The sequence below is a fragment of the Fulmarus glacialis genome, unplaced genomic scaffold (assembly GCF_000690835.1).
Source record: "Fulmarus glacialis isolate BGI_N327 unplaced genomic scaffold, ASM69083v1 scaffold43827, whole genome shotgun sequence".
Classification (NCBI taxonomy): domain Eukaryota; kingdom Metazoa; phylum Chordata; class Aves; order Procellariiformes; family Procellariidae; genus Fulmarus; species Fulmarus glacialis.
This window is the reverse complement of record NW_009223348.1, coordinates 3625-30660: the sequence shown is the minus strand read 5'-3', so window position 1 is coordinate 30660 and position 27036 is coordinate 3625. Positions and strand designations below refer to the sequence as shown.

Below are 27036 nucleotides of genomic sequence, written 5' to 3'. Positions count from 1 at the left end.
ACACATTGCTACTCTTACGAGGATCTGTTTAGCCACACCAAGCTACTCTTACTCCTAGGCAGAATTTTTCCATTACTGAAGACTGAGGAGACGCCTACAAGAAGGAACAGAAGTTGCCATAGGGGAGGCATGTTAAGGCTACCCGGAATTAGCAGGGAGGGTCACAAAACATTCGACCTCACTTGGGAAGTGGAGCACAAGTCAAAGTCGTTCGTAAGCCACAGCCTTAGATTGCATTTGTTAATAACTAACCAGTGAATTTTCTACCTCTGGTCCAGTCTCCTCATGACTTTCTTGTATGTCTTGTTTCTTTAGTTAGTTAACCTTATTGCTTTTGCAATACTTGTGACAATATACCCTGCCCTTCCCTACCACATAGCAAAAAACAGTATCAGTATTCCTAGGGGAATTTTCAAGTCATTAGGTGTCCTTCTAACTCATTATCTGATAAACTTACTTGAAAAACTAACATAAGTGAAAGTAAAAGGTGCATTTCTGTTTGCGCTATAGCACCAATTCATTTCAAAAGTAGTTCCTTGGAAAGATGCCGTATTTGGCAAAAGAGCTCCCTTTCAACAGCCATTAATATACTCGGTGCCACTCTCCCACACTGGACTAGAAGGCACTCAGAGTGACAAGACAGCTGCCTAATATGCCCTCCTAAACTCTGAGCCTGTTATTGTCTTCTCTGGTTAAGTGGAAAATGGCTTGTATGACGTTTAGAAAGCTGCATCTCAAGAGGCTTACAGAGTGCTCAACGGAGCACACCCTGGCCTCCAGTATCAGTCTTTTCCATCCACACTTGACACAGGGGTTGATGAAAAACCATCTGAGTAGGCTTCAGCAATGAAGAGACCAGAAGTTACCCTTTGCTGGGGTTAAAAAAAAAAAAAAAAGTATCTTCTATCACTCTCAGTGGTTCCCAAATGTGGACAATAACGTACAAGAATTTCTCCATCCTGACACAGGGTTTCTTTTGTCATCTCCTGTCACGGAATATGGGAAGCAGCAAGGTATCCTGTTTTCCCAATCACAGACAAGCAGGTCACATTCTTCATTTCTGAATCAGCACAAGACCACTGTTAAGTGGTTCTTTTCCAAACTGTCTCTCTCTTGCCTCTTTAGCTGGGAGTGCATACTTCACACTTGAAACTTCATACAGAAACACGCAGCTGCCTCTATCTTCAGACAGGCAGACTGCTCTTTCGGCTTCCATTCAAGTGCCTACTTGTGCTTTAGCTAATAATTCTTCTCTTCAAACATGGCAGATCTTGGAACTCTCCTCCATCCCAGACTCACATCCTTACATTCCTGTGTTGTACAGGTGGGGCTTCAAAAGCCATCCCAGTGTCACTGAGTGGATTTATGTTTGTAAACAGTTTTTCTTTTCTTTTTCTTCTTCTACTTAGATATTCACACCCTATTGCCCAATGCTTGTGGACCAATCACTTTTAGTAGGACTTACACTCCTTAACTACTTTAGGTGAGCTCTTAAGCGATACTTAAGATATCTAAACAGTTCTTGACATACAAGGTTCTTCCAATAACTCTTCAAATCCCTTTGTCTCTCAAGGGATTGTTAGTACTAAAACAAAAAAAATTGCAAACTGCCTTCCTTTCATTCTAATCAGATAGTCACTCAGTCTACAGCATGTGCTCTGCACATTAGTAGCAGTTCAGCTATAAAAATCAACTAGTATCTGTGCCATGTGAGATGTATTCACGTTTTCAGAAGTTAACTGAACACTAACAGAATGGTTATTTTAACTGCAATTTGCTACAGGTCTTCATTCCAATCCTTCCACTTCTTGAAGCATCTTACCAGTTCCATCATCTGCATCATTCTGACCAGTCTCCCAAATCTCTGATTTTGTCCCAAAGCCATCAGTGGCAGAAGACTCCGTATAGTCTGCAGGGTTAAATGTCCTAGAGTTTTAAAAGTTAAGAAATGGAAGAGAACACATGGGTCATTCAATGAACACAAGTGTCATCATTTTTAGCTGACGTTGTATTAGATTTAACATCTCGATTTCCACATAATTTATCTTGATAGTTTTGGTTTCAAAAGAAAGTTTTCCTCTATGAGCAGACACAGATAAGAAAGGGAGAAGAGAGAAAAGAAGTAAGAGGAGAAAAAACTGAGTAGACTGGGAAAAAAAATTTACTGTAGAGAAACTGAACCAAAACAACAATTCCTAAAAAAGCAGTTAACAGCATACCTACTCTTCCCAGTCTTACAAAGCATTTGTTTATATGCACAATGATAAACCCCTCTCAGCTGATAGTTTCTCAGCATGAGGCTGACTGATGAGAAACCAGTATCATGTCCTTTCAGAGCACCTGACCTGTGCAGGACAGGAGTTGGAACATCAGTAAGATTATTTCAGAATGCACTCTTGACACCAATGCCAAAACACACAGATGCAGCTAAAAGGTGAAAAAGGATTACTGAAGAAAAACCTCTTTTCAGTTTATCATCTACAAGTAAGAACAAGAAGGATTATTAGAGAAGTAGAATGAGCCTTCTGTTCATCATGACATCACTGATATTACATGAAATGTCATTAAGGCAAACACTGAGTGAAAGCAGTGGAGGCTACACTTCTGTGAAACAAGTTATTCCAACAAAGCTGAGAACAAACTTTAGAGCTGCTGAGTAACTTCTTTTGTTCTGTTTTAGGGTCCATGTATGTCTAAGCAGCTAAAGCATGAAACCTCAAAAACAGGAGAAGGTTTATAATCGCTAGACTTTCTGGTTTTATATAGAACTTGCACATTCTACATTATACTGAAACAAATCTATTTTTCAATTGATCTAGCACTATACGCACCACACAGAACTTTCAGCCTCCAAGGCACTATGTGGCTGCTACTGATAGGTACAAACGGGCTCTCCAAGTTTGAGATACTAAAATTGAGTGAACATACATTAGGTTTGTATAGGTGTGTCTAGCTAGAAATACTGGTTTAAGACAAAAATAATCCATTAATCATCTAACAGATTTGTGAATTTTTGCATCCATTTTGGTTTATCAAACATACAGCAATAGTAATACATACAGTGGCAATATTGTCAATTAATATTGCCACTGAGTGATCCTTGCCAAAATCTGTGCTCTGCATGTTTCTTACCCCATGCCTTGGGCTGAAAACCTCCCCGCTCCTCTCCCTCTGCCACGTCCAAACCCTAGGAGAGAAAACACCATTTAACAGCAACAGCAGAGGAGCCGCCAATCACTAGTCTGTCACATTAGAAAATACTATGGTTGAAGAAGAAAACTACTGTAGTTAAAGTTAAATATCATTTACTTCCCAAATTTCCTCACAGAAGAATTTGTTTCTCTAACACACGCAAATAAGCCACAGTTCATCTAAGACTACGTGTTTCAGTAGGAATTGCCATTCTTTGCTATCTTGTGTGTATCTAGTGAAGTAGCTCCAAATGCCAAGAAAAGGACTTACCTAAAGACCCATTCCACATGAGACTGCCATTGCCAAATCATTAGACGTCATTCAAAATTTTGTCTCTACTTTCTCACTCTTGCCTAAGATGCTCTAGAATCCCAGTCTGCCTGCATACTCTGATTTCTCAAGAAATTCCCTGACACTCCTTGTTTGTGAGGAGAAAGTTTAAATACTCCATTTTTTTCCTTTTCTGACCCAGCCCACTTGTCCACCCCTACCCTCCTGTGCTTTTGCCAACCTGCGACCACACATTCCTTCTGCTTCCCCCTTAATCGTAGTTACTGACATGAAAATCACCCAATTCAAATTACTCAACTTCCTTGTTATCACGCAGAAGAATATTCATTTCTATTTTAATAACAACAAATATTTGTGACCTCCGATTTTGGTTACCAGCCTCAGTTTACAAGCTTCTTGATACAGTGAATGACTTTGGTTTTGCATGTTGCATGGTGCCAACAAGGCATGAAAATTTTTGTATAACTTAACCATCCATAAAGCACATGTCCACGTAAACTGTTAGAAACTGTTTCTTACATGCGGCATATTTCTACATAGATTTCTTTTTTTTCCTTTTTTAGGACCTCAATATCTGAGGCTTTTCCAGTTTGTTGGTTTTTTTGAGGAAGACTATGAATATTATTTTATATTACAAGAACAGGAGGAGGTCAAGAGCTACAGACTGAGAACAAAGCGATGTTTATTTTAAAGACAAAATTATGTGGTAATTATAAGTCACCAAGCAACTACAAGTTTACTAGAGCACAAAAGTTATAATCTTAAGTCACCAATACACTGGTTGTCCAAACATCAGAATTACCCATGATAGGCTGTTCGAATTTGGATCAAAATTACCCCTTATTTTCAGGGGACCACCTAAACTGAATAAGAGCAGTAGCTCCAGGACGCGGTAAAACCAGTTTAGGAAGTTCCTATTTTAATGACTTTCCCTCCCCTCACCATTCATTCTTCCCCTTGCCCTAGTTCACTGTCGAAGTATTAAAAGACATTTTTAGACCTCTAAAATGTCTACTACCTACATTTTCAAGGACTTCCTAGAAGCATCAAAATAGCAGAATAGCTTTACTCGCGTTTTGATGAACGAGCTTACCTATATCCTATACAAAATGACAACTGCTAGCAACAGAGGAACCATGGAAGCCTGCAGAGGAAGGATTCCCATCCAGCAACACACAGTATTTTGGTGGGACAAGAACACAGAACAACTGAAGTCTGACACTAGGGCAAGCCTGCTACCTCTACATTTTCCCCTCTTTGGTCTTTTTTCACAATCGGTTGGAGAGAAGACAGCCAGAGTTTAGGAAAGAGGTAACAACAGCTGCAACCTGGCAATCGCCATCCCTCTTCACTGAGCCCACGTGTGAAGCTGGGCTCTTTGCTCTGCCATAAACAACAGTGCTCCAGACCTTGCTGTACCCAATCGATTGTAACTTGGGCTCTGAACCTCCTTGCTCAGCCTACCTATTCTACTGCTCTTCTCTCCTTTGCCCACCTAAAATCCCCAATCTGGGAAGCTGATCCATGGCATAACAAGGTGGCAGCTCTCAGATGGACAGTAGTCAGTGCACTCCGGATTACCTTTCTGCCCAGTAAATAATTTTTTTTAAGAGTAGAACCAGCTAAACAAGTTTACTTGGGGACACTGTAGGGGCCATCTATGTAATAAATTTACTTCCTACAGCTATCAATACAGCATTAAACACCATTTACTAATGATGCACAGAAGAGAGATCAACAGTTTTTTGACAAGCTCAGCTACAAGACCAATCGGGAGCTGCGAATCACAGAAACAGTCAAGCAGAAATACTTTTGAGTGAGGAGAACATTAGGTACAGAGAGATTAGCAAGAATAGCTAGCACGAAAGTACAAATAGATTCTAGAAGAGGAGATAAGTCTCCCCAGCCTCCCAAGTGCAAAAGCCTGAAAGAATAACCTTAGCATATTAAACAGAGGATGAAGTTTTAGCAAGCGAGGTATATGTAAGATGCTGTACCAGCACAGTAAACTACTGGCTGGAAATAGCAGTAAGAACCTCTAACGATTTTAGAAATTCCTAGAAAGAAATCGCGTTGTTCCTGAAGTTCCGCGCAGAGTCTTAGACTTCTAGCCAGCAAGGTTTTTTTTTTATACCAGATCACCTTGAAAGTTAATCCAGAACTTGAATTTCAAGTGGCTTCCCTTAACTTCATAAAGCTGTGTCTATGCTTTCTGTCAAAACTGAAATTAAGTTTAATCAACAAATGCAACAAAAAGCATTCTAATGAAGACAAAAGGGAAGTACCAAACCAGTGGGTTACAGAAAGCACTAAATTCAAAGCTAGAAAAGACACTTATGAAAAACTAATTCAAAATATGGGACAGTGAGTACTCACCACTGAAGGACCACCCTAACTCAGACACGGAATCTCATACATCATGGTCATTAATGCAAGATGCCAGTGGGAAGGGCTGATATGCTCTTTGACACAACCAGATCATTAATACATTCTTAAATTCTCATGCTAAGAAAGTTACTTCTCTCAGCTGCCAAAATTAAAACATGACCTTAAAACAATGAGAAGACACAGTCTTCTAACACAGAGAAGTTAGTCATGAAGCAACTATGAATGCCCATCAGGTACTTGCAAACTTTTGATGCTTTTTAACAGTGACTAAAAGGTCAGTGAGCAAATGGGGCTTCACACCGCAATTCAGAGCAGGGGCCCAAATTCTGAGCATGCAATCCCACAGTAATTTAAACCCATTTAAATCAGAACTACTACAACCGAGGTCTTCCTCACCAGTGATCAAAAGCTCTGCTCTCTTTCCTGCTCTGACAGTTTTGCACGTACCAGTGAGTGAGCACAAAACCACTAACAGAAAACAAAATTATTAGTCCACTTTTGCATCAGCTCTCCAAACCAGTTCCCTGCTTGTTAAATGCCAGAAAACTAGTCACTTTTACACCAGGATAAGCTACCAAAAAAACCTGTTGTCCCCAGCTACCATGCTGCCTGCCCCCTTTTTTCTTTTTTGGCTTGATTATTTTTAAACTTAGATCAATCCTCTGATACAGCTTAAATGCACCAGGAGACAGACAGGACCAATTCCTCCCAGCAGTAATGCCAGTTTATGCTTGTAACGTAAAAAGTATAGCTTTAACACTACTCTAAAAAGATGTGTATACATGTTTTAAATTGCAACAGTCAATGTTTAAAAAAATCAGCAATTCTTCTATCAACATGTTTATCTACCCACAAAAAGAGGACAAGTGACTTGGCAGTAGCTCATTAAATCTTCTGGTGAGTCTAAAGGAATAGATTTTCTTACAATCAATCAGCATGTGGAGCACAAACGCAAATGACGGACATCAGGCAAAGAACAAAATTACTGCCCTGCCTCATATAAACCCTCATAACATTTCTTCACATTCCTTTACACTTGGATCTACAAACAACAGCCTAAAGTATCAAGGCAGCATTGCTTACTCATTTCTGTTCCAGGAAAACAGGACTGGGGAACTACGTTTAAAGTTGATTCTGATCAACATCCCTGCTACTACCCCTATCCAACATCATTTAAAGGAATGAACCATTTAAAACACAGGGGTTTTTTCCTTTAACATTGTAACTGTTCAACTGTGTATTGTTGGGTCTTTTTTTCCTGCTCTCCAGCACATCTCCCTCAGTTGACTAGGTTCACTTATTCAATTTACATTTTTCTTTTCTGGATTGAATTCTAGGTACGTCAACACTTACACCCAGATAGGTGGGAAGATTTTCTGTTTCCACTAAAACCCACTGAGAGTTCAAAACACTCATAATCACACAATCAAGTCTTCACTCTGGTACTGTCCATGCATGGAAAGAATCGTTCATCTCATTCACAATGTTTCTTCCCCCAAAACAAACGCACACTATGTGGGAGCATGAGAAAAGTGTGTAGTAACCCAGCTTGGATCCCATTAACTTAATAGCCTATTCTGTAGAAAATCCAGTTAGCTGAGCTTGCAGACCTAAATCCTTCCACTGCAACACTGGTGCTTTATTTCAAAACTCAGATTTTCACACTGACGGGTTTAAACTAGATGAAGACACTTTAAGGTTAAGAAAGAGGTCTAAGAACAGCTGAAAGGAAAAGGAAATGCAGACTGGAAGGGCAGGCAACACCCCAGATTTGTGCTTATCTCCAACTACACAGTAACTGAACAGCCCTGGTCTCTGCTCTGGAAATGCAGAGCCAGCCATCCTCCCAGCAGACACCAAGGTGATAGAGGCTTAAGCCTTATGAAGAGATAAAGAGGCTAAGTATAGAAAGCTTGCATTCTAGGTATTCCATGCTACCAAAACAAACACTGAAATTATATTTAATAATTCAAATCACTTTTGTCTTATCAGTCATCATAAAGCTAGAAGCATTGGATCAGTTTTATACACCGCAGGTACTCTAGTAATCATTTTTAAAAGCACATGCAGAAAACTTTCAACTCTAAATTTATGTTTAAAAGAAAGTAAGTAACTTCTGTTAAAGCTAAGTTCTAGTTAATCAAAAAAAAAAAATTTACATGACACACAGAGCTTCTTAACCAATGCAGAATCAACTATAGCAAAACTAAACAGACTTCAGATTGTGACCTCCAGAAGGTCTGCTCTACGTTCATGTTTTTGAAAAACCAACATCCTTACTAGTTCTGGCAAAGGAAATCCAAAATATATCCTGTGCCAACTGTGCTAAGCTTTTAAAAGAAGAAAATGTTTAGACATGCAATTCTAGTTACAGAAGCTCAATTTTTTCAAGGAGAGCATACTTCTTATCTAAAAAACGTAAAAAAAAAAAAAAAAAAGAGAGAGAGAGATTAAGAATACAAACTGGACTATAGTCAGATATTTTCAAAAAGGGTAAGCTGCTTTGCTTTCTTATACAGCCAGCAGAAAAAAACAGGAGTTTGAAAAGCTCCTTGTCATGCTGTTTGTGTCCAAAATTAAAACATAATGTTTTTCCCTTCCATTTTTATTTGTGTTTAGCTAGAAAAAAATTCCCTGTCAGCATCCACATTTATGGCATGCTCACGTTGTTCTGGAAGAATGAAGAGGAAGAGAATAGAGGAACAGAAGTAAAAGCAACAAATCCATTTTCACTTTGCAAACCAGGAGAATTGCTACACATGAATCTGTAACAATTTCTATGCTGAACCAAGTCCAAACATTTATCTACCTGCTATTCCATTATCAGCTATGGTCAATTAGATATCTAAGGAAGAGTACACGAACTGAAACCACAGTGCACTTTCTCTGGACACTCTCCTGGTCTTCAACCATTTGTGGCTCAGACTTCCTCAGCCAAAGATAATTTACATACATCAAAAACCCTCAGTGTTTTTTCCTTTTCTTGCTGTGATTCTTTTTTAGGATGAAATTGTCAAGTCTCTCTGCATGTAAATTTTCAGCACCCACAACATCTTACTGAAAGGAACTCCTCAGGTTAACTACATGTATGAAGAACCACCTCTGTAAGTTCATTTTGAACTTGTAACCTACTGATTTCATTTAATATTCCCTCATTTGCATACTTGCTTGGAGAGATCAATTTATTTCCCCACAGAACCTTCTCCACAGAAATTTTACAGATCTCTACCATACACCCACTCAGCCCTCTCTTTCGCAGGCGGAGAAGTCCTAGTCTGCTTGTTCTTCACACCCCATAAATGCAGTCTTCCCAGTACCTTCAAAAGCCTTTTATAGCTCTACCACGTCCTTTTCAACACAGGGTGGAGCATAGTGGGAGAACCAGACCTGCACTTAAAATTGAAGATGTGAGAACAGTAAAAACCAGCAGCATAAAAAAAGAAAATTGTGCCTGTAAAGTTTGTCAATTTGTATATAACACTGCAGCAGATTAAAACACAAATGAGGAATCGTTTCTAGAGCTGACAATCCTAAAGACATAACCATCTCCATAATTCCTTCACAAGATTCCATTCCAGACAGTTACAAATCCTTGCAATATTGACACACAAATATAATCACTTTGATGCAATTACTATTCATCACCATTATAGTATTTTTTACACCTAAATTAAGATTCATTCAAGAAATTCAGTTCTGAAAAGATGGGAAGGCCATCTTAAAAAAAGAAATTCCTTGAATCCTTTCCAAGCCAAAGTTTACACCCTCAGTTTAGCAAGCAAAAATTAAGGGCAGAGCAGTTCCTGCTGGGATGTGTCCTGAAACACATCCTGTGATGCATTTTTGCTTTCTGTTAATCAGTCAGTAACGCGTATCTACTTCAAATCCCTGATCTGCATACCAGCAACGAGTGGTGTTTGTACACTGTACACCTACTATCCTGTAAAGTTGCAAGGAATGTCACACAGTCATTAACAGAAGATCTACTGCACAATAAAGCTAATGCCTACAGCACCAAAGCTGAAATACTCAGTATCAGGGTTTTTCCCCCTCAGTAAACAGCACATTATCACCCCAGTGTCAATCCCATTTCTGCCATTTTCAGTGCACATCATTTCTTAAAATAAAGTTGTTCTACACTGAAGCAGTAATAGGATGGCCCAACAAATCTTCCCCTAGAAAGCAGCCAGTAAGATAACTCCAGTCTGAGAAAGCTTAAAATAGAGACAGCGTGTTGCTCAGATATTAGCTGACCCCTAATTTTGTATCCAATGCCTAGATTCCTACACACACACACTGCATGAAACAGGTCTAAAAAAGGGTTCTGTGATGATTACCAGCAATCTATTTACTTTCAGCTGAAGTACTTTATCCCACATTTGACTATCCTCTGTATTAGAAAAAAAGGCTACTGAATGAAATGGCAGGAAGCTTTTTTTTATTATTTTACTAATATCCAAAGAAAGAAGGTCATGAAATACTGAGAAGTGAATTAGACAGCTTTATACAACTCCCTGCAGATTTCAAGGGCTTGCATTATAAAATTAAATTAGGTATTTCCTGCCACAGAATACACACACTTGTAATATGAAGATCCTGAAGTCGTTCAACAGGTTTATCACAGACAGTTGAGAACACTTCATTAAGATACTTTGCTCACATGAATGTACAGTCTAAGTCTTTGGTAGAAAGATGCAGTAATACTTTGTACACTAAGCCAGTGAACAGAAATTGGTTGAAGTTGTTCCTATTTCTTCAGTCAGATATGTCAGCTTGATCTGATGCTTAAGTGCTTTGGCTTGAGACATATGATATTCACCTAGAGAGCTACAGCGTTGACAACAGAAGCAGTGTATTGTTCATGAGGTTACAAAGCAAAAAATAGACCGCATTTGAAATTAACCTCTAGTTCCACCCAACTATTTAAAAAAACCTACCTTTACATTTATAATTTGAGTATAAAGGATTATTTTATAAAACAAATACTGAAAAACTTACATTCCATCTATTAACAGTGCTAACATACCAAAAACTGTAGTTGTGAACTATACCACACCCTCTCCTGCAAAGCTACCTCTCTGCACACACCATTTGGTATTTGCTGATTCACAGGCACAATCGAGTCATTCTCGCAACCCTCTGAAAGCTACATGTCTTTGCATCTTTCCACTCCTTCAAGATGCAGATCTGGAGACAATGAAGTTGCCTGTCTTTGAATGCCTCGTTACTGGATATTCCAAAGAGAAGGGAGCCTTTTGAAGGCAGATTTTTTTGCAAGTTAGACATTACTTATTAAGTAAATTGATACAGCAGAGCTCATGTAACTCATTTAATACCAACTCCCCATACAATCTGCACTCATTTTCATTCCTCCTGCTCTAAGAAAAAACAAGCCTCTTTCCACTCCAACCTGTGAAAATCCAAACCAACTACACATCCCTTGATTCCACATTAAATCCATTATCAATATCTTTCTTATCTGTTCTACAGGATAGGATTAGTGTTGTTCCTAAGACTCCGCAGTATTCTTTTTCCACAGTTTTCATCAACTCTTCCATGCCAAATTCCTTCTCTTACCAAAAAGTCTCTAAGGTGGCTTGTACTTTCTCTGATCCGCTACCAAAACCAGAAGGCAATCAGATCCACCCCAAAGTAACGGCACAAGTACTCATCAAATCCTTCCCTGAGAGCCCTACAGATGGAATCTTGTACTCTCCTGCTGCCAAGGTACATCCTGAGGAGCCCAGTGCACTCCCACTCACAGAAGGCTGGTGTGAGTCAATCTGGGAAAACAGCACTCCACAGCCAGAGCACACCACACAGCCTGCTACACAGGAAATTACCATAAAGGTGATTTGTGTCAATTCTTTTAAGTTGTTCTGAGACCAAGACATGACAAGGGGTAAGGGAGGGGGAGGTACCTAAATTAAAGGTGGCTGAAGTGCTTATAGAATCAAAGGATAACCAACAAATGCTTAAAAAGAAGTGTTTAAAGAAATAAATGGGAGAGTTCCATTTCAGGACATGAAATCAGTTCCCACACCAACGCCACCATCTCACCTCTCCCACGGCCACGTTTCCCACGGTCTGAAGGCCTGTCTCCTTGATTGTTGTCCACTCCATTCTCTTCAGCTCTAACTGTGGAGAGAGGACAGCTTAAGAGAAGCTTTAGAGACTCATACATGAGACAATATAGCCATCTGCTTAACCTGAACCCCAAAAGAAAAGGTAGGATTTTAAAGTGGGCTGGTCAACAGATCTCAGTCACCCCTCTTCTTTGGCAGCCTAGCTACAAGCAAGTTATGTTTACTTTGCACTGGACAATTAGGAAGCAAAATATCTAATAAGTGGAAATGTCCCTCAGCAGACACACTTTTGGTTTTTGGGGAAAAAAAAAAAAAAAGAAAAAATGCAGTGTTTTGCAGCCTACACTATTAAATCAATTATGGCCTCACCTCTTCAACAAGGTAGGAAATACAGCTGCCTCATACTGTGACGCCTTGATAATGTGCTGGGTAGTAACAGTGAAAGAATAAGGAATAACCCAGAACACCAACTCTTCTCCTGTCTGCCCATACCACATCCCTGTACAACCAGGGAAACTTAAAAGAACTCTCCTCTGTATTTAAATCAGAGGGATGACGCCTGGGTGAAGGTGAAGCATTAGAAAAGCATTGCAACTTAACTATTTTGTGAAGAACTACTGAGGAGGTACTGTGAAAGATGGCTGGCTCCTTGAAGAAAAAAAAAAATGATGCCACTTCAAACAGTGTTGAGATTTTTTTACTGCACAACTTCTCTTAATGGCAGTGACAAAATCATTAATGCTTGGACATCTAGCTGGGAAGAGAATATCAAGATTTGGTAAGCATCCCAAAAATCTTTAACTCCAGTTTACAAGAAAAGACAAGCAGCACCTGGCTCTGGCAAAAATTCTGCCTCTCACTTTCATTTTGATGGATCCAATTTCCATTTTTTCTAAGCATAGCTGCAAGTTTTATTAATATTTTTCCTATCTTGACGCTACTCTATTCTACAGATTCACGTCTCCATTGGCACAATATTTGAATATATTCCAATAATGAATTAGAAGAGTTGGTTAATATTGTAAATATTTTTCCTGCTTTTAAGTGAAAAGCTAAACATTTGTTTTCATTCTGGTTTCTCTGCTCATCTATCAGTGTTGTGTATGGCCCTTACAGGCAACGTATACAGCTTTGATACTGCTGATGAAACTTAAAGAAAAAAGCAACGTGTATCCAAATGTGATTCTACCTAACTTGGAAACATCAGTTTGCTTTTGTACAATGTATTATTGCACCTGTATAAGCTGTAGCAAATTTTTACATGTTTCAACTCACAAAGAATTTTCTCTGTTGTAGAAACTCACCTTTGATTGGCTTATGTGAGTAATACACCCTAGAGATTAATAATGATCCCAGTCTTTTCATTCCCCTTATCAGAAGATGAGAACATCTTCAGATTCTCCCACTCATAAAAGGAGATAGAGTCAAAGCTGGATAATTTTTTCATTAAAAGAAACAAAAAAGCATCTCAGCTGTGCAGCAACATACTTGCGCTCAAGCAGTCCTACAAAGAGTTAATTCTAAAACTTACATAAAGAACAGCAATTTGTACAAGATCAATTAATCACAAATGGACAGAAATTTAAATTAAACCTAGTGTCTCTGAACAAGCACAGCCCATCCCAAAACCAAGTCACGTAGACAGATCAAGCATACCTGTCGCACAAACAAGTTATGATCCCTCCAGCACTGAGCTATAGCTCGGACGAACTTTACTCCATTAAGCATTCGCTTTTAACTCAGCCAGTTTCAGCTGCAAGAAAAGTGTCTGAATCTTTAAAAATGAACCCCTATACGTACACTCTCGGCCACGGCTGCCTCCTCTTCCCCGTCTGTTCGAACTTCCCCGTCCGCGACTCACTTCTCTGTCCCCTCGTTTTTCTCTGTTCTCTTTGTTTTCTGAACTTTCCTTTCCAAGGCTTTTCTTCTTTCCCCCTACAGTCTCCCAAGAAGTCTATTTGGGTAGAACAGAATTAGATACAAAAGTCAAAAAGGAAGAGACAGCTCTCAATCCATGCTTCCACCTCACACCTCTCCAGTTCATGGAAAAAAACAGGTATTCGTGTAACATCACATATGTAATACCTTGCAAACTACACCGATACAAATGGAAACACACTCTCTATGTTTGGGAAGAGATGAGAAAGGAACAAGTTTTAGAAGTTGGATTGTCTTATGGAATGAGAGAATCCCAAATATTTCTGCCTATAATGGACTTTTACTAGTCCAAGGAAACCTAGATACGACCACAATGCAGAAAATCTGCAAAGAAAACAACAGTTTCCCTCTCAACTACCTCCATAAATCTGGCAAGGGAGCATGCACAGAGTTATCTTTTTCTCCCAAGGAAATAAAAAAATGCTTATAAGCATCATTGAACAAGAGACGGATGAGAATAAGTACGTGGCCTAAGGGGGAAAAAAGAAAAAAGAAAAAGGAAAAACCGTTATCCAGACATACTAGAATTCAAGCACCAAAAGACAGAATGGCAGAACAACAACTTGGGAAAACTGGGGCCATGATAAGCCAGACCATCCACTCTTAACAGCTACAGCTCATCACACACAGCAAAATACAGAAAAAACTATGTCTAAATAAGACAAGGGACCAAGGTCCAAACATCAGGCTTCAGCTTTAATATTAAACTCCATCTTTGAAATAAATTCAGGGATTGTATCCGCTCTATAGGAGTATCTGTAGGAGTTGAAAATAAAATGACTAAAACACTTGCTAAGAATAGCACAGCACCTCATATATTATGCAATTCCACAGTTACTCTATTGAGCCATAGTTGCAAAGCAAAGAAGAAGAAAGGTATTATTTGCAAACCATTAAAATGGCAGATAGGTTTACATACATGTCCCCATCTCTAGGAGTTTATAGTCTAGGTAAGGTATTTAAGCAGAAAATTTGCGCATGCAAATAAGGTGCATCAACTGTGAAGCACTAAAGCCAAGACCTCTGACAGGCACCTGCATCAAACACAAAAGGTTGGCTATCAGTGCTTTTAGGTCCTGTCCTATCTCTTCTCAATTCAGACAACAGCAATCCAGAAGCCCTCACGAGGTAGGCAATGACCAGCTAGTCCAAGCTGGCTAGAATTGAGAAAATTAATGCCACTGAGAAAGCAGGTAGCAAAGCAGTTTACAAGTATAAACTCAATGTTTTAGTGTCTCCTTTGAGGGAATAAGTACTAAGAAAATGGTTACTCTCTCATTTTTTGACACAGTATAGGTGAGAAAGAAGGTTGAAATCACTTTTCAATTTCATCTCCAGTACAGAAGACTACACCGCCATAAGCCAACTTAGGTGAAGCGCAGACAGCGTGGAAGTACAAAACTACGCATTTGAGCAACACCATGTTATTTGTGCAACAGAAAACTGTTTCCTCCAGCAACTACCATACGGCTTTGCCTGCCGTAGCCTGTGTAACTGCATTGCACGCTAAAGCACTCCTAGAGCTTGAGAGACACTTCACAGGAGAAAAAATAACTGCACTGACAACTGAAGAACCACGTCTATATAGTTCAGAATGCACTACTATTTCACTGATGGGCATAGTGCCAAAAGATCTTTGACCATTTTAAGAAATACCCAAAACTGGATGATCATGCAAAGCTTAAGATGAAGCAGCCTCTCCTTAGTAAGGTTTTACATGACTTGGGAAGGATCAGTAATAGGACGACTATGAAAGCATCAGATTCATGCTTTCCCACAATATAATTCTGAGGAAAGCCTTAAGAAGTTGGGCATGTCCTTTAAGATAGAGGATGGTGCTACCTCTGGGCATGGGAAACCATCAGAGATGCCTGTTTTTGTAAGGGAGATAACTGATTACAATTTCAGCTGGTGATGCCTGAGGGAACCCAAATGACAGTTGTGGGCCTAACCTTTGACAATGTGTAACAGAAGCCTTTTCACTGGCCTGATCTTAGACGGAAAGAAGAATAATCTGAAAGGTCCCCTTTGTTCTATCTTCAAAGGTTTAGGAAGTAAAACATGGTTGGGCATAAAATGGATCTTACATCTGTAGAAAGTTAAATGATTAGAAGTCTTGGGCAAAGAAACATGCTCTTCTCTACTCTCATCCACAAGCCTCTATCTATCCAAAGCCAGACTGTCACAACTGTTGCAAGTGAAAAGTCTTCATAAAGACTAAGCCACACAGCATAAAGCCTTAAAGATGACAGCATTAAACAAACAAAAACAAAAAAAGACAAAACTGGCAGAGTACCAAAGAAATTATAAATAGACATTCTAGCTATCACTCCTTGCTCTTCTAATTCCTCAAATTGGATAGATGCATCTTCTTCCAAATGAGGTAAAAAAAAAAACAAACAAACTTCTAGTGCATCAAAGCAGAGCAAAACTAGAAAAAGAGATTTGGGAATCTGCATTCAGAACTAGTAGTACCTCTGCTTCCAACTTTACATCAAATCCATAGTTAAACTGTTCTGGAGTATAATGGCCTTAAAACAAACCCTTCAAGTTGGAGGCCCACGAACTTCCATAAAGAATAATAAATTTCTTCACACCCTTCAATTAATACTCCTTCCTCCTTGAGCCCTTTAAGTTCTCTGTATTTGTTTGAGTTGCACTCTGTCTACAGTGAGCAGTGGGTTCAGAGGGACTTGTCAAAAGAGTAGAACATATGTATATGCTGCTTCTAATTGATAAATGAGTTCAGAAAGTTTCCTCCATGTCATGATCACTTATAACAATTTGCTAAAGAAAGAAAGCATTTAACATTCTCTATCAACCAGAAAACTATTTTCAACTAGAAAATGGCAAATACGAGAAGTACAAGAGAACACAAACCCAGCACGTTACCAAGACAGATTTAATCAAGGCGAGATGCTCTCTTCTACTCCCAAGTTGCCAGCTTGCCCAGTGTTATATATTTCTGTGTTTTAGATGACCTCAACTCTTATAAATGAAAAGGGGATAGAAAAGAAAGTCCTGTCAGTCAGAACGGTATGTGTCCTAGATTTAGGGTGTGTGGGGGGTGAGTTTCTTCATTAACAATAAGCCAGTATACACATCCTGACAAATCACAGGAAATACTGTATGTTCAGCATTACGAAACGAAGTCCTTATTTAGATGAGATGGAATCTAGTTTACTGCCTCGAATAAACTGTAAGAAGTGCCTCCAGCAAAAACTTCAACTGCAGCAAGACCTATTTTCCTGATACCTCTTCGGATAAAAAATTGCTCCATGTAACATTATAAGCGACATTATTTGTTGTTATATACACATTGTTTAGTCTCCTCTTTCTGTTTTTCAATAAAGTCATGCAAATAAGCAACACATGCAAAGGAGCAACTACTTGCTGTATCCTCTTCTGCCATTAGTAGCATTGTCAATGTAATTTTCAGAAGTGGAAACCTCCTCCAACTTCAATACTGCCAATGCACACCTATAGAAGTTTCATGACTTAAAATATCTGCCTGCCCTTTAGGTTTATAAAGATTGGCCTTTGTGGCAAACACTTACACTCAGGTCTCAGGGTTGTGGAGGTGCTGCAGAGTAACTACAAACATTGCAGCAAAAAAACAGGCCCATGTTTGATGAAGCACTGAGTTCTGCTGCAGAGTTAAAACTGCTGCATGTAAACGAAAGCCAGAGGATTCTGCAAGAGACCAGCTGAACACCCACAACATTTTCAAGGTTCAGCCTACTCTAAGGTATGCACACAGTAGAGAAGCTGCCCCAGTCTCCATTTCCTTCAAAGGAATTTGAATGGACACGGAAATGGAAAGTTCCAAAATACGACTTTCCTATCACTTCTAAGAAGTGGAAATATGCAACAAACAGAAAAAGCGGTTTAGTATGAAAGTAGAATCTTACCGTGTCTGAACTTCCTTCCAGCAGTATATTGATTGCTCTGTTCACGTCCCCATTACAATCATGTAGTGCCACTATGCACTCATCCTGGTTTTTCCCCGTCACTTCCATAAGCTGGCAGTAAAAGTCAAACATGTTAAAATATCTATCATCATAAGAAAATAAGAGTTAGTACCACCACAGATTCCAACAAAGTGCATAGCTACTCTGTCAGAGCAAACTAAAATCCTAAATAAAGGTATCTTACAGGCATTTTACAGATCTGCTAGGGATTCAGACTAGAGACAGGATGAAACACAAATTAAAGGGTAATCAAGAAACCATTCTCACACCTTTTTTTTTTTCTTCCCTTTATGCTTGCAGCAAATGCTGTCACCCCAGAGACGGCAGTATATGAGGGTAAAGATGTAAAAGACCAGGACAGCTCCAGTATCATCCTCTCTCCCTCCCCATCAAACATCCCTCTCTTTATCCCCCTGTGTGAGGACATAAGGTAAGACATGGCAGAGAACAGATCCATCTGGAAAAACATCCAGACTAAGAAAAAGGTTATTTTTCAGCCAGATCCACTCCCTCGATCCATTTCAGCATAAGGCCACACAAAAGGCATAAGTGATGGCTGCTTAAGGAGACCTGGTACTGAATTATGCTCCGTGGACCTGTGGTGCACATCCTGGGGAGTGTGGGACGGAAATAAACACAGTCTATCATGGGACACATCCAGCAACTTCACTCAAAGAAAAAAAACTACATGAGCTAGCAATATGTATGCACAATGTAAAATATTGGAGAATTCCTATGCAGAACTTAATTCTTATCCTTCCCACCAGCAGAGCTACAGGCACTATTGATCAGGGTCCTTTGGCTTCAGGAAGTACAAGATGTCACTTCTGGAGAAGGTTTTACAAAGGAAAAGAAATCAAGAAACCTGCTCCTCTGCTGCATTAATGCATTCACACTAATTGTTCTCTCCTTCCGGGTGTACTAGGTTCTTCATGAGTTGTGATGTGTTCACCAGGACAAAATCATCAATACCCACAGCAGAACAGGGACACGAATTCTCAGTACTGCTCGAATTAACGGTCTCAGCTATAATTGGGTAATGGAAGCTCGAGCAACTACACCTGAAACTCAGCACAGTAGAGGAAATGGTGTGAGATTTCATTTTCACAGTGTAATTCTATCAATTTAACGCATACACAGAACTGGGAGGTCAAATTATTTTTTTTTTAAAATAACTATTCAATTCACCTTTAAGCTATGATTAGATTTTTACTTTTCCTGAAAAACAGCCAAGATATTAGCAAACTCAGTTTACACAGGTGACATTTTTCCCATGTGCATGTACATGTGGACAAGCTGAATGCACTCTTTATTCTGACAATCATTAAGCATCAGGACCATACTAGAGAGATACAGTTTGGAAGAGACATCAGCACAGATGGGTTTTGGCTTAAAGGCTTATCTACAAAGGAAAATACACTGGTGTAACTATACAGCCAGAGCTATATTATCACACAATTTCTTGTAAACAGACTTTACAGTGCAGTAAGAGCACCTTTTCCTAGTCAAACTTACGTCCTTCTGAAAAAGGTTTCATCTAAATGAGAAACAGGCACTCTAGCTCCAAAAGGTAAGCCAGCTTGGGAGCACCTTATTGCAGGGCATAAAAACTCTGTACCATAAGAAACATACTTGTTTCACTTTATCTTCAAAATCTGCGTCGTTCTTATCGTAGATCATCTGAGCGAGGCGAATCTGTTCTGCTGTTGCCTGAAAAATGCAAACATCCAATAAAGTACACAAAAGGTAACAATATATTTTTTAAAAGTATCTCCTAGTGTCACTGTATTTTTTTTCTCCAGATTCTCAAAAAGAATATACACAACAAGCACAGAGGTACTATGGGGAAGGGATTAACATCTCCTCTATGCCCCTTTTATAGTTAAAAAGAAGCAATTTCAACACGTTCTAATGTGTTTGAACCACAGTTGAAGGTCATCACATAGACAAGGCAACCATATAATAAAACAGAATTTACCACAGAAGCCTACGCTTTGATATTATTTTTACTTTGATTTAGTATCTACCACTCCAGAGTTAGAGTTTTATCACAACAAACTGGCAACAATATTTCTACATTAAGAACATCTCTGATGATTCCTGCTCACCTTCCATGACTCTCCCAACAACAACCTGACTCTGTAGTTTTATGAGCACTTAAAAAGAGATTGAGTCATGTGTCAAGATTTTGCCCGTGAACAGCCGCACTTATTTTCTTTATAAGCGAATACTGGTCTCTGAAAACTGCTACAGGATCTTGCTATTGATGAAATATTCGGTGCTTCTGTAGTGTTTCTGGACGACAAATCCATGCTGGCAATTTCTCCAAAAGCTGAAAGACTAAAATGAATGGATGCAGTAAAGTGCCATAAATCCAAACAGGCTATGGCTGCCCCAGAGAGAACGCAACTCAAGAACACTAACGTTGCATCATCCAGGCCACTCTTCATAGTGTGACATTTGCAGTCTACTTGAACTGCACTCCCATGAAAATACCAAAGATAACTGTATGCTACGTGATCCTGGACCTAATTTGATTTCTGCTCAAACAGAAGAGGCTTCCATCTCATGCTACAGAAGGCTGATACTGAAGAGAGCCAGGATCCTAAATGCACGTTGATGTGCTGCAGAAGACTTCTTCATTGAGAAGAGGACCACCTCATCCATTGAAATTCTTGATGGAAAGGATTCATCTGGGCAGCTAATTGAATCTCACCTTTCGAAGTCCCACTTCACAGGATACCCACATGAAATTCTGTGCCTCACAAGTTCAGACTTAATCAGCCTCAAACTGCTTCGCTTTTGGAGTTTACCACAAATACAAGCTGTAGAGGAGGTCGCCAAGTGTAAACGCTGAGAAGAGTCTAAAAATTACTCCACCGTACACCACCAGCTGCTTATTTTCTGAGAAGTTACTGCAGCTGTCCCAGTTCCCTGACGGAAGTGACATTTGCCGGGCTCAAGAGGCGACGTTCCAAGACAATTAGCATTTGTAACAGAGTTAAGTACTCTGTACTACTTCACATTTTCAAAGTGTCATGCTGACAGCTTCATACGTCAGTAGGTAACACAGAGGAGAGCCTGCTCTGGAATTCCCTCCGCCAGCCCTGGTGCTACCCCTGCATGAAAGCCTCCTGGTCAGTGTGGTGCTCTGTGTGAAGGAGCTCTTTCTTGGTGTCTGCTGAGAGCTCAGCAGAGAGTAAAAACAAAAGGTCTGATGGTTTCAGGAATTAAGTCTTGTTGATCCATCTTCTCGCTCTGACTTCAGCCTCCTCAGGCCCACTGCAACTTTTAAGCTAGTGAAGAGATTTTCTTCAAAGATATCCACAGTAAAAACATTCAGACAATGTAATTTCTGCAGAGACATGATGGCATATTCAACCAGAAACAGAAAGCCATTAAGATTCATTTTTTCCGTCAATCAACTTTTTTTCAAGTCCACATTAGAAGACAAAAATATACCAATTTTATAACAATATCAAATGTGCGACAGTATCTTCAGTTTTCCTGTGTAAGCAGAGATCTTAGAAAAACAAGTAGGTGCCATATCGCTAATATTTATGCCAGTGGATTACACCCAGATGGAATTGAAGATTCAGAAGAAAAAAACAACAAAAACCCACAAGATGTGTTTACTACACAAACACCAAATAATTGTCATTAAAAGTTTTGGTTTTTTCCCAGTGACTGATTCTTCCTTATTTTTAAGGCACCACCATTACAAGTAACATTGCAGTATCTTACAAAAGAGCATAACTAAGTTTTAATTGTGACTAAGAAAATAGTAGCATCTTAAGACAGCTAAAACTTTACTCAACCTTACAAGATATATTATCTTTGTGGCGTAACAGAGTGAAGGAAATTTTTAACTAACAACTTCCAACTACCAGAAAACAGAAGTGTGCAAAACACAAAATCAAGTGACAGTAATAGGCCCAGGTCATATAATAAAATGGTATATTTATTATCCAGAAGCAATGCGAAAGAACTGCAATGTAATTTCTTAAACAACTTAAATGATGATCAATGTGATACTATGACAATGAAATCTCCATTTGGGAAAGCAACATTATTCTATGTTCAGAAAAATGAATCAGTGGTGATCAAACAGTAAAATCCCACACATTTCTGTTGATCTGTAAAGCCTGACTAAGCAGGAAGGTCCATCTGATATCTAAACAATAAAAAAATATGGTGCACTAAAACATAATTGCTGTATATTAAATAACCATCTTTTCCACTGAATTGACCAAATGAATACAGAATCATAGAATCATTAAGGTTGGAAAAGACCTCTAAGATCATCAAGTCCAACACCACCATGCCCACTAAACCATGTCCCTAAGCACCACATCTACACCTCTTTTAAATACCCCCAGGGATGGTGACTCCACCACTTCCCTGGGCAGCCTGTTCCAAGGCCTGATCACTCTTTCAGTAAAGAAATTTTTCCTAATGTCCAATCTAAACCTCCCCTGGCGCAACTTGAGGCCATTTCCTCTCGTCCTATCGCTAGTTACTTGGCAGAAGAGATGAACACCCACCTCACTACAACCTCCTTTCAGGTAGTTGTAATTATTATGCAAGAAGTTGAGTAAGTGGACAAGATGCAGAAAAAGGTCTGTAAGACTTCATGCTAAAAATCAATGAATCACATAGGTTGGAAAGGTCCTCCAGTGATACTCAGTGCAACCTCCCACTGAGAGCATGTCCCATCAGAGGAGCTGCTTGGGGCCAGAGAGAGATCCCACAACCTCTCTAATCCATGACTATGTTCATCGTAAACAATTTTTTTTTCCTTTTAACAGCTGGAATTTCCAGTGTTCCAACTTGTGCCATTGCCTCTCTGAGAAGAGTCTGGCCTTACCTTTTCTATACCCTTTCATGAGGTATCTGAATGGAAGATACGACCTTGCCTTGCCACCTTAGGGCTGAACAAATCCAATTCCCTGAGCCACCCCTCATTCATCCTGTGCTCCAGCCTCTCAGCCATCTTCACAGCTCTTCGCTGGACTTGCTCCCATCTGCCAATGTCTGTCTTGTGCCAGGGAACCTAAAAATGGGCAGAGTACTCCACTGCTGTCTTGCAAATATCAAAAAAGGGGAAACCACCGTTTCTGTCAACCTGCTCACTACACTCCTGCAGCCTTACTTGTTATAAAACAAAAACAAATTCAACTTCATCTGTTGAAAGTCACTTTCTAAATCCACACATTAGCATGAATCACCACTATGCAAAGTGCTGCATCGCAAGGAGATAAGGGCTTGAGCTCACTTAATTAATACTGTACAAAACAGAACAAGAGCCCCTCCATGTTAAAGATCAGTCTAGAAAACAATAAAAGACACAATTTCCCAGGGGAGCACCTCTAGATTGATGCACTTTCTGCTAGCAGAGAACTGAGGCAATTCTTGAATTGAGTCCAATTTTGAGAAGTACCTGACAAGAGAATAATGAGTTGCCAGGGGCAGAGACATTTTGCACTTTCTGTAACCCAGACAAGCACACAACTACTCTGCTGCTGAGAGTCAAGACAATGGGGTAAGAGCTTAATTTCAGTCTTGCAGATACTCAAAATAATTTTAGTCTGCTAACGGACAACCATCTTCATTTCAGTTTGTGAGGACACTGCACAAGAATTTTAGGATTTTGTGACTTGCGGATATGCTGAATCATGCTGTAGAACACAGCATGCCTCTAATGAAGCTTTTCCCACCCACCCAAATTCCTCTACCGACCAGAAATCTTCTAGCATCATGAGGCTGGCATATGGAAGAGCTGAGATCTGAGGACACTGAGGTCACAGGACAGAAATCCTGACACAGGCATAGGCTAGAATTCCTCACTGATGGGAAACGTTGCTGAAGAACACAAAACTCCTCTAGAGGCAAGAATACAGGAACACCTTAATGTTGTGCTGGATTACTGAGCAATTAAAGTGAGATATCAAACATACTCTTCCAAAGTAGACCATAGTTCTTCCCCCCATCTTTTCTCAGTTTTTACTGACTTAGAGAAGAAATGCATCTCATTATATGGCTCACTTTCAACTCAAAGAAGATTATACAGTAGCACGTACCTGTACTACTTGTTTCTGTGGTTGTGTTGGCTGTGTGGTTGAAATTTGCGTTTTGTCCCGAGTGCCCCGGGTACGTTCACTGCCCACCGAAGTCATCATATACAGTATATACAAAACAATGTATGTACAAAATAGAAAATCTGAAAGAAAAAAAAAAAAAAGAGCATGAGTTAAGGCAGGGTACTGATTGAATACCCAGATAATATACAAAATAGCTTGAACTCTTCCTGCCTTTACCACAAACTCTATAGACTCCTGAGAAAGCAGCTTTAATACACTATTACTGGATTTATTGCAGTCTTTACAGTAAAGGGGGAAATGCAGTGGATAAAAAGCATTTTTGTCAGCTGATTGGGATCTGTCTAGATGTGTACTTCCAGACAACATCTAAATCTCACAGCTTGTTCCAATTATTTAACATACAGGCTTTTCTATCTGCTACTTTGCTGAAATTCCAGCTCCAGCTGTATCACTCCTTAAATTTCTGTAATACCTGATGTCTTGTTTTGATGCCTGGAATTTAACCACTCTCATACCCACTCAGAACGGTTCACAAACTAGGCAGTTCCTCTCTTCCCTATCATCAAACTGCTTTCCTGTACATATACGGAGGTCGTGGCCAATGCCCAGTCTACTCACCTCTCATTTATAAGAGAAATGATGATGCTTGCCTTTAAATCCAGCCTCTGTAGCCAGTATTTTTGTTTTGTTCTCCCTCATACTTACAGAAATTATTTACAAAACTATCTATTACCCTGCTTTAAAGATACTTTTGTTGTATGGCAACAAACCCAAAAGAAAACCCAAACCCCACACACACATCAGTGCTATCCCGTTTGTGGCAGTCAGCTTTCATTCTCATTCATCCTCTAGCATTAAAATTACTTTGAAAAAAGAAATTTATTATTCCCCCATCTAACACAAGGCTAATTGATGACTATATGGTTTATAGTAGCTATGATAACTGGAAACAGATCTCTCAACTAGGCAGAATGGTCATGGTCAACTGCCTGGTTTCTGTCCCCATGACACTGGGAAGTAAAACTGCAAATTTAGGGAACTAGGACAACCTGCAAGTAGTGCACCTGGGCAGGAGGAGATGTGCAAACAAGCAGCAAAGCAGTTTTACTGCAGCCCCAATGTATGAACGTGCCTCAGCACGCAACTTGTCAGGGCAGCAGCTTTGGTGCAAGCTGGCTAGCACCGAGTTCACTGCACAATAACGCTCAGATGAAAACTGAGCAAACTGCTGTGATTGCATGGACGAGGATGTGTTCAATACCCAACTGCTCACCAGCATTCACAAGTAATGGGTACTCAACAATTAAAGTTGCAATGAGATGCTTCAGTTTAAACATCGATTTACAATGCTCAGGAGCCTCATCTAGAATCAAAAGGATAATTAACACCATTATCATCTAAATGTCTTCTTCACTTTAGAAATACATTTTTGTTGGCCAAAATTGAACCCCAACATTGAATTTCTTTATGTGCTAGTTAAAGCATTCAATAAAGTCTGAGGAGAAAGTGTATTTCCATGAACTCTTACATATTTAACAAGAAAAGGCCTGCCTTTACCAGGAACTGACTGCAGTATGAGCTGAACTGGAACACTGTGTTTCTCCAGCTTTATGAATATATTCACCAAAGCCAATCTGTCTCCCAGTCTCTTAAGGTAGTCTAACTTTGTTGTCTTCTAAGCCCCAGAACACACAGGCCTTCAGAGCACCGCACTTGACACCCTAAAAGCCAGATACAGTCAGAACAGAGGTTATTCAAGCTCATGACAACATGTTCTATGGAAAACAAAATATTAAGGAAACGTGGAGACACTCTAAATAGCAAGTTCAACACTTATCACTGACTATCTGGTTGTGGCTGTCCACTGACATTTTAAACACGTTATGGACAGTCTCCAGTTGAGTTTGCAGTAGAAATTACTTTGGCTCTTTGTGTTAAAATCTGCTTTACAAGTCTTGCTGACTGGACTGCCAATGTCCGAAAACTTACGTATATATAGACTAACAATGACCCTGGGTTGGGTTTTTTTTTCTTAAGTATCAGTCAGCTCATCATGATTTGGACACAGTACATTGAGCAATGAAAAAAAGCCTTGAACAGAGAACATGACAGAGAGCACTAACCTCTCTGAAAGACAAAATAATAGTTTCAAATACAATTGTCTGGAATTAGCCCACCGTGATTTAAGATATGTTGAGAAATTATAACTCCTTTGGGTCTTAATTTGTTCATCATTTCTGAATTAACATCATGTTTACGCAGATTCTGGTACCTAGGAATTCTGACATACATTTCAAAGCTATTTTCTCTAATTTCACCAAAGCTATTCAAAATATCATAATCCATGTTTTGGACATTACAGCAGTACACAGACGTTAAAACAGAGAGTTTTCTGTTTATTTGTAAAGCGCACGCTGAACTATAGCCTACACTTCCGATAGCCAGACAACCTATGGTACCTGAAGAGGATTGTGCCTTTTCTCCCTCTCCTAATGTGTATTTTACAGTCTCTGCCCCACAGCTGTTTAAGCCATGGGTTTTTTTTCAGGATAAAAGAATACTTTAAGGAAAGAGGCAGGCACACAAATGTTTGAAACACTCCTGAGGGATGAAGCAGCACAGCAAGATGAGCCTGCTGGTGGGAACAGAGCCAAACAACCTGAACAGTATAACGGGATCTTTAAAGAAGATCCTCATCTTGCTGACCACGCAGCCCATGAGCAGCACAATTTGGCAACAGGTCCAAAGCAGAAAACCAGTGAAGGTGACAGCCTCTTCCTGGCCACAGTATGGACTTGCACTTCCCCATCAAACCAACACGGACATGTTATAGTCCATTTCAGACACAATCCAGTCTTCTTAAAAACACAACTGGCAGCTTGATATAACGAGAGCTTTCAAAATAAAGCTATTTTATTTCCCCTTAATTGGCTCTCACTATCTACAGGCAGTGCCCAGACACAGCAACCACCCCAGCCCCTGCATGCACGAGGAGCAGCTGAAGGGCTCTGCTCCACCACTGATGGTGCACTGGCCAGGGAAACACCGCACCTCCCTGGCACAGGCATG

At 39.7% G+C, this 27036-nt stretch overlaps 1 protein-coding gene across 1 annotated transcript; it reads right to left on the bottom strand.

Moving 5' to 3' along the window:
- Positions 1-1787: 1787 nt before the first annotated feature.
- LOC104079671 (ubiquitin-associated protein 2-like) lies at positions 1788-26313 on the bottom strand. The gene is made up of 9 exons (XM_009581779.1): positions 26145-26313; positions 25229-25330; positions 23947-24086; positions 19499-19576; positions 17807-17917; positions 13758-13911; positions 11932-12009; positions 3133-3187; positions 1788-1926 (listed from the first exon to the last, which is right to left on the bottom strand). The coding sequence occupies exons 1-9, from the start codon at positions 26311-26313 to the stop codon at positions 1788-1790; spliced, it is 1026 nt and encodes a 341-aa protein (XP_009580074.1).
- Positions 26314-27036: the final 723 nt, after the last annotated feature.